This window comes from Erythrolamprus reginae, chromosome Z (assembly GCF_031021105.1).
Source record: "Erythrolamprus reginae isolate rEryReg1 chromosome Z, rEryReg1.hap1, whole genome shotgun sequence".
In the NCBI taxonomy this organism is placed as follows: Eukaryota; Metazoa; Chordata; class Lepidosauria; order Squamata; family Dipsadidae; genus Erythrolamprus; species Erythrolamprus reginae.
The window spans coordinates 93350192-93359154 of NC_091963.1; the positions used below are offsets into that span (position 1 = coordinate 93350192).

Below are 8963 nucleotides of genomic sequence, written 5' to 3' on the forward strand. Positions count from 1 at the left end.
TGAGCTTCCGTGCATGCCCTACACTGATGGGCCACATGGGGACTCTTGGAAGGGCTTAGGCAGGGCCAACCAGGAGTGCGATTTGAGGGTTTTCCAAACTGCACAGAATCTTAGCTAGAGGTTCTCCACAACTCCTGTGAACTCCCAAAAGCCCACCCTGGAATATAGGGTCTCAAAATATTACTGCAGAGGCTAAGTGAAACATCTCTAACATCCCTTATCATATTTTCTAAAATCCCCAAAGCAGCTTGCCTATGGAAAAACAGAACTGCAATCAAGAGCAAATATAAGCAAAATACTGACGTCCCAGTCATATTATCCAGAGACTTGCATCTATATGTGACCTTTCTCTCTCTCTCTCTCTCTCTCTCTCTCTCTCTCTCTCTCTCTCTCTCTCTCTCTCTCTCTCTCTCTCTCTCTCTCTCTCTCTCTCTCTCTCTCTGTGTGTGGAGTGGGCAAGGCTTATTTTGAGATGGAAAACTTCCACATTAAGGGCACAAATATTTAAGCAGAACCTTAGGCCAAAACATATTTTTATATTCGCTGTTTGTTCATATATGGTTCAACAGGACAGGCTCTCAATCATAGACCTTTATAAGAACCTAAAGGTTAGTAGACATTAAATGGCCCTGGGATGGTCATGAATTATAAACAAGAAACAGAGAGCCAACTTGAGTCTCACATGTGCAGCAGATAAAATATATTCTGACCAGTCTGCAGACTCAGAAAAACATAGATGGAGACAGAGAGGCTGGAGGGAATGCAAAAATGGTGTAAGAAGGGTATTTGGATGTGACAAATGTTTGCAGCAACATTCAATGTAGTCAACGGCCATTATGAAATGCCTTGTTGCCCCATAATTTAAGCTAACCATAGCTATGAAATCATTGCCAAAAAACCATAGCAGTGCATCTTCCTATTCCTTATGGGGAAGAGGATGACGGTAAAAGAACATTCTCCATAGGTTGGAGGTTAGAAATGTTGTGGCCTAACACTTCTGGAAAAACATTAAGTTGGGGAAAAGTTAAGGTGATCAGATGTCCTGCTTTTTTGATCATTTGTTCCACTTCTTGCAGGGTTTGAAAATCCCGCTTTTTCCCCTCCCAACCAGTCCCCTTGGGAAGAGGCTGGAAGGAGGGGATTCCGAGCTCTCCGCTGCTGCCTTTCCTTCCCTGCCCCTAACCCAGCTTGGCCGGAGGTCTCTGCGCGGACTTCAAGCCAGCTGTTCAGGGCCTTTGCTCGCCCCTGTTTCCCCCTCCCTGCCCCCAGACAGGCCCAGTCGTGTCCCGGCGCTGCTCTCCTGCGGAAGAGGGAACGGCAGGCAGGAGGATTTGCCGCGACCCGGGAGGAGCTTAAGGGCCAGCCAGGCTTCTGCTGGTTGCTCTTCCTTCCCAGCCTCCCCTCCAAAGAGGAAGGCCGGCTACATGCGTGGTAATGGGGCAGCAGAACTGGGAGGGAGGGGTTAGTGAATGGCAGCCAAAATCAGGAGAAGTCTGATAACATTTTTTCTGGCTAACACGTTTTATTAAGAGAGGAATAAACTTTTGTGAGCTACAGCTTATTTGATACATGGACTGGCTAGACTCATGTGGGATTTATATTGGGATGATATTGGAGGGACGACATGGTGACGCAGATACATGTTACCTGTGAGACAGATTACAGATACCTTATTAATATCATTACAGTATTACCAACTCTCCCCAATTTAAATCATACATCAGTCAAGTCACTCCATGCATCTACTGAAGTGAGTGGCTCATGAAAGTGAATGGCTCTTAATAAATTTGTTACTTGGAATGTGTACTACTAGATTTATTTTCATTTTTCTTTTGGCAACTAAGAGAAGCTAGTTCCACCATTAATTGGAGTGACAGATTTTCAAAAATAAAATTGTAGTTTAAGATAGACATTGGATCCAGCACATCCCATTTAGACATGAAAATGTAGAATATTCCTGGAAAAAGTCACTTGTATAGAGAACTTTAAAACTGGCGCTAAATAATATTGGATTTATTGTTATATATAGTCCTTAAAGGGAATTATGTATTCAAGGTCCCTTTAAAACAGTAAAAAATTGGAATATCTAGTACAAATCCCAACTTGGATTTCTTAATAATGCTTAAATACTGGATAATCATGTTCATCCTGGAAATTGTGACTTAATGAAGCACAATGGACCAACACCAGCAGATGACATGGCTCCCCAAATCAACAGAGACTGTGGAAACTTTGCATCTCATTTTGAAACCAAGGACCCAGAGTATTGAGGAAGAATGGAGACACACACACTTGAAGTCCAATGTGAAGTTTCATGCTTTCTTCCGCAGACGAGCTTTATGGGGATGCTGACTTCATTTTCTAGCAGGACCTGGCATCTGCCCACACTGCTAAAAGCACCAAAAAACTGGTTCAATGACCAATGGATTACTGTACATGATTGGCCAGCAAACTCACCTGACCTGAATCCCATAGAGAATCTATAGGGCATTGCCAAGAGAAAGATGAGAGACAGGAGACCAAACAATGCAGAAGACCAGCCACTATTGAAGCATCCTGGTCTTCCATAACTCCTCAGCAGTGCCACAGGCTGATAGTTTGTTTCCATGCCATGCCACATTGAGGAAGTAATTTCTGCAAAAGGAGCCCGAATCAAGTACCGAGTGTACATGCTTACACTTTTCAGAGGTCAGATATTGTTCTCTGTAAATCCTTGTTTTATTGATTGCATGTAATATTCTAATTTTCTGAGACTGTGGATTTGGGGTTTTAATGAGCTGAACCCCATAATCATCACAAGTATGACAAATAATGGCTTGAATTATCTTGTCTCGCATGTAATGAATCTCTTAGTTTCACTTCTTAAGTTGCATTACCGAAATAAAAGAACTTTTGCACAATATTCTAGTTTTTCAAATTTCACTTGTATAGAGCCTTTCCATTTTCCCAACCAATTTAAGGATGCCTTTCTTGACCAAAACTGAAGACCTGTCCATCTTAAAACTTCAGGCAAGACTGGGGTACTTTCACATTGCTTTTGTTTTCGGTTGATCCTCCTGCCTAATACTGTCTCTGAAATAAAGGCTCAGTTCAAAAACACTTGGTGACAGGAATAAATATGTGGACTTCAGTGTTCAAGTTGCCAGTTCTATTGCCAGTTCCACAAGCCCTTTGAAGGAGATCAAGCAGTTTTTGATGCCAGCCAAATTCAATCCTACTTCTTACTTGTCTATAACGTTTGGTAACCAGTTTTTATTACTAGGCATAGTTTTCTATGGTCAGCTTTTCTGGATAATAAATGCATTAGATCCATCCTCCACAAACCTCTGGCGCCTCTAGCTAGATCCACTATCATTACTAAGCAGTCTGGTGGCTGTTTTTACTCAGGCTGCCAAAACTGAAGCTGTAGTTCAGTAGCAGAGCTCCGTTGTTAGCCCTGAATGTTTCTCAGCCTTGCAGAATGCTGGCATTTCTGTTCATTTGGAGATGCTGAAGCATTGTTATCGTTTTGTGTACTGCTCTGGCCTTTCACAGCAAAAGAATTGTTTGCTTGCTTCCTCTGTCCACAGCTAAAGGAAGAGACTCCTTTTCACTCCTTAAACAGAAGAGGTTTTCTACAGCTTCCTAAGAAGCCACCAGCAATTTTGCCACAGCTGCATCGCGTACAACAGATCCCTTCACACAAGCCAACAAAGCTAATGAGAGATCTTTGCCAAGGGAAGGGTCTGGCAGTGCCAATCATGAGGCTGTAAAGTTAATGAATGCAAAGCAGAGGCAAGGCAGAATAAGGGAGCCCCAAATAGTCAGATTATCCTTCTTTCCCCCCTCTCCCCAACCAGCCTTAGCAATGTTTATCCCACACCTCATCATGATCACAGCACCACACCTGCTGTTTGCAACCTGAGCCAAAGCCGAAGAGATTTTCCTGATGTCTGAGGAGTCATGCAGAAAGCTGGCAGGGAGGAGAGTTCAAAATAAAAGGCAACACTGAAAAACAGCCAGAATGAGCCCAAAAAAAGCCTTAGGAGAGCAGCTCCTGAAACAGTAGCAAAAGGAAGCCATTGCCTTCTGCAGACAAGAGAAGATGGCACTTTCTCCCAAGAGTGAGGATTGGTCCTGGATCCAAAGCAGCTTTTCCCTTTTCTTCTCGTGTGGCCTCACTCTGAACCTCTCTCCAATCACCTTGATCATCAGATGCTGGCAGAAAGTGCAGACAGTAGAGGCTGGGGCTACTAAGTCAGCTTTTACTCCGGGAGCAAAAAACATAATCACATGGGGACATCTTCCCCCCACCCATCCACACTACCAAAACTATTCTAATAGCTTTGTGAAATTGAGAATCGGGAGAACCAGCAAGCATTGGAAGAAAATATATATTATATTTATATTATATTTATTAGATTTGTATGCCGCCCCTCTCCTCAGACTCGGGGCGGCTCACAACAATAATAAAACAGTGTACAATGAACAAATCTAATATTTAAAAGAAAATATCTAAAAACCCATTATATAAAAAAACATACAACATAAGCATACCATACATAACTATATGTGTGTTTATGTATTTCAAATCCTGGTTTTGTGGGAAGGATGAAATTCAAAATGGTGGGTGCCACATGGACTTTTTTTGGGCAATGCAGATACCTTTGTATACAAACAGAACTTTCTCAGAAGTGTGCCAAAGTTGAACTGATAATTTGTTTATAACTATAAGGGAACAGAGTAACATGCACAAAGGACCTGCCTTACTCACCAAGTAACCTTAACCAGGGAGTAAGAGTTTTTTTTTATAATTTCCAAGTATAGTCATTATCTATTTAGCAATATTATTGCTGGGGATAATGTTAAGATTTCTTGCCCAGATTCACACCAAGCCATAATCTGGTTTTGTTGGTTTGGACAATGAAAGGAAATGCCAAGGAAACCCAGCCACTGGGTAACAAGCTATGATTAAATAAGGGTTGGTACAATGTATGAATCAGAATCATTCTTCACTCCTACTTCCTGTGCTATAATTAAGGAAGTATATATTTAAATAGTCACAAAGAAATAATAACAAAAAATATAATATAAAGACTAGCACTGGGAGATCCAGATTCAAGTTTACCTGTAGCCACTTGTTTTCTCTCTATCCAGTTTACTTGTCAGCATTGTTGTGGTGGGGGGAAAAAAGATATGAAGGAGCTATTTTGGGAGGGGGAGGAAAAAGAGAAAACTCTCAACTTCTAATGGCAATCACAGCTGAAGTTTAAACTCCAGCCTTTCCAAAGATAATGAGCCGGGGTGGCGCAGCAGGTAGAGTTCTGTACTGCAGGCCACTGAAGCTGACTGTAGATCTTTAGGTCAGTGGTTCAAATCTCATCACCGGCTCAAGGTTGACTCAGCCTTCTATCCTTCCGAGGTGGGTAAAATGAGGACCCGAATTGTGGGGGCAATATGCTGGCTCTGTTAAAAAGTGCTACTGCTAACATGTTGTAAGCCGCTCTGAGTCTAAGGAGAAGGGCAGCATAAAAATCAAATAAATAAATAAATAAATAAATAAAATAACTCCTCACTTACCTGAAGTATCCCACATGTTAAGCTCAATGCGTTGCTTCTCAATCTCAAAGCTGGCTGTGTAATTCTCAAATACAGTAGCTACATAATTCTGCAGGGAATGGACAGAAAGGGGTGTGTGTCAGAATGCATATCAAGAATCAGATACAGGATTCATAGAAATTGGAGTTTACTTCCATCAGATTGTTCACACTCTTCTACACTCTCAAAAGCAGCCATTCTGGCACCTTCATTCTATTCTTCATATGATACAAAGAGGCCTTGGCTGGGAAGGCAAAATGTAGGTATAAGCAACACCCACTGTGCCCTCCAGATGTGCTGGACTAATATTGTCAAGGCTCCGTTTCTACATGAAGCTGATAAAAGCAGTAATCCAAAATACCTGAGACTTCAGTTTGCTTACTTATGAATTACCCCAGGATGAAACCAAATGCTTCCCAGCCTCTAGAAGGGCTGGGAACTCATATTAGATTTTTAGAGCTCCCTGAAGAGATTAAGGCTCATTTTCAGTCCTCAGCATTATCCACAGAATGGATAATACAGTATAGCAATGGTATATTATCCCATAACATCCCATATTACACCACTGCTATATTATCAAATGACCCCTTTCCATCCCTAGTTTCCTAATTTTCAAATTTGTTAATTCCCTAATTTTTTTTTTTGAGCAGATCTGATTGCTGTCCTTCACATCAGCCTCCAGTAGAAACTGCCCTAAAGCTTCCTACCTTCACCAAAAATCCCGGGCTTTAATTTTCATCGGGCATAAGGATCCACACACCACTCATTACTTCCCTCTTTTGCCTTGTGTCCCCAATCTCAGAGTCTACCTTGAAAACAGAGGTTTTCAATCTCTGCCCCTTGCCTGAGCTGTTACGAGCTGCCTGAGTCTGCGGAGAGGGGCGGCATGCAAATCTAATAAATAAATAAACCCAGCAGCTTGCGGAATCTTCCATCAAGTAGCCCATGATCTTTGGGCTCGCGTATGCTCATCCCTGCCGATGGACCTTCCGGGTGGGACCAGGGTTCGTGCCCACCTCAGCCCCGCGCCAAGAGCACTCTCCACGCGCCACCTGCACACCCAGTCAGTCGCCCTCATCCACTCCCTCGGTCCACAATGTGACCTCCGCAGCGCGGTCCCTTTGGACGGAGACCTCCAGGCCCATCCTTTCGACCGGGTCTCCGTCAGCTCCCCTCACTCCCCCGTGGTTCTTCCATCTCGGGCCGCCTGCACTCCTCCGCCCTTGCCCCGGTTATCCTACCTCAGGATAGGCGTCCTTGGCGAAAACATGCAGCAATGCCGTCTTGCCGCACTGGCTGTCGCCAACCACCACGATTTTGCAACGAGCTAGCTGATTCTCCATGACCGCCGGCGTCCCCGCGGTTGAGTGAATGACCGACCACCGACCCGCACACTATGCACTGCCTGCTAGCCCGCCCGGCCCCAAAGCATCGCAGCTCGTCGATCGCTGGCTCTCCTGCCTTCTCAATCCCAGCGACCGGCTAACGACTCAGCTTTCCGGCTCCTTATGCCGCACCCCCGGCTCCACCCTCCCGGCCCCCAGCGCTCGCGGTCCTGGTGCAGCCAGAGGTTCAATCACACGCTCTGCCGCCAGGGGCGCTCCTTGGTTCTGTCATTTGCGGGGAGAAAAAGGCTCTAACAGCGACTGAGACGCATTAAGGTTTGCGCAGATAATCTGCGCGGAGACTTCTGGCAGCTTGAAAGGCTCGTTCGCAAAGTTCAAAACTAACTTTTAGCTCGGAAAAATTAACGCTGATTTTGCATGCTGTTCTGAATACGTTTACATTATTTTATAATTTGGAAGGAGGGCTTTTTTCGATTTATTAACTGTGCTGAATTTACTAGGGGTTAAACAAAAGGGGTAACAAATTTAAATATCTTCATAATTTTTTTATTTGAAGGGATTGCAGGACTTTTACTTTTTTGACGGGGCAGGAAGAATAACTTTTCTTTATGTTTCCCCCATTCTGTACTTTGGGATCTCCTATTTTATTCATGCAAACTGTTTCACTACTTTAAAATCCCTAAACTCCTATGGCATCTCTGGATCTCTGCATGATTGGATTTCAGCGTTCCTGTCCAACAGACAACAAGTGGTCAAAATAGGTAATGCCATATCTAATCCTGCTCCAGTTAACAGTGGTGTCCCACAAGGCAGTGTTTTAGGACCTACTCTCTTTATATTCTACATAAATGATCTCTGTGACAACATGACAAGCAATTGTGTTTTCTTTGCTGATGATGTTAAACTATTTAATACTGTACTACTGACAATACTTCTACCCTTCAAAGGGACCTTGACCATGTAGCTGAATAACTTCAAATCTCTACCAACAAATGCTCCGTTCTACACATTGGTAAAAGAATCTGAATACTAAATACATACTTGGTAAAACTGAACTAACAGTGGACCCTCACTCACCTTGCAGTACTCATTTCTAATGACCTAAGTGCTAGAGCCCACTTTAAGAATTGTAAACCTAATCTTATGTAGCTTCTTCTCTAGAAACACTGATTTATTAACCAGAGCATACAAAACATTTGTTAGACCTATTCTAGAATATAGTTCACCTGTGTGGAATCCACACTGCATATCAGATATTAATACAATTGAAGGAGTCCAGAAATACTTCGTGTAGTGAAGACACCGGACAGCCACAGCAGATACAACACAGCTTTATTTAACTACAGAACCGAGGTAACTAGCATCATAGACAGGATATTAAACTCCCCTAATTAACCAACGAGATGACTAACACAATCCCGCCAAATGTCTCCCCCTGCTGTTAGCCAAGGACATGACACCCCTTTCCCCTAGGGGGTGCAAACAAAATCCTCCAGATACACCGGCCTTCGTCTGATGCGCCCTGAACAACGGGGCGACATCTTGTAACCGACGGTTGAGGGTGGAGACTCTTGAGCCCCGCCTCTATCCTCCTCCTTGTTGGGCAAAACATCGATTTCTACTAGCGTATCATTTGGAACAACTACTTCAGGTGAGTATGGGGCCCTGCAGATGCTGCCCTTAGGCAACCGGGGAGGGACCAAGTGTAACTCATTATCTCCGTGGCCAGTCGGCTCAAGGCAGGGAAGGTCTTCCGGACATACAGGGTCTACTTCTTCCCCCCTGGGGTCTGGTAATTCGGCCGACCTGGCCCTTAGTTGATCCACATGACGATGCCACTCTCTTCCATCAGGCAACACCACTGTATATGTCCGGGGCCCTCGGGAACCACTAACAATACCTGCCACCCATCGAGGTGAACCCATAAAATTTTGGGCAAAAACCAGGTCCCCGCTTCTAAAATTTCGAGCAGCCTCAATTTCTCGTTCCGGCTCGGTGTACAATGGATGTAGTCTGTCTAATACGATCCTCAATTTCCGT

General features: G+C 43.9%; 1 protein-coding gene across 1 annotated transcript in view; it reads right to left on the reverse strand.

The window, feature by feature from the left end:
- The window catches only part of RND2 (Rho family GTPase 2), a 29766-nt gene extending 22683 nt beyond the window's left edge, over window positions 1-7083 (reverse strand). Inside the window, exons 1-2 of the mRNA XM_070729420.1 lie at window positions 6819-7083; window positions 5560-5647 (exon numbers count right to left, since the gene is read on the reverse strand). Of these exons, the coding sequence (XP_070585521.1) occupies window positions 5560-5647; window positions 6819-6920 (190 nt within the window). The 5' untranslated portion in view covers window positions 6921-7083. The remainder of the gene's footprint in view (window positions 1-5559; window positions 5648-6818) is intronic.
- Window positions 7084-8963: the final 1880 nt, after the last annotated feature.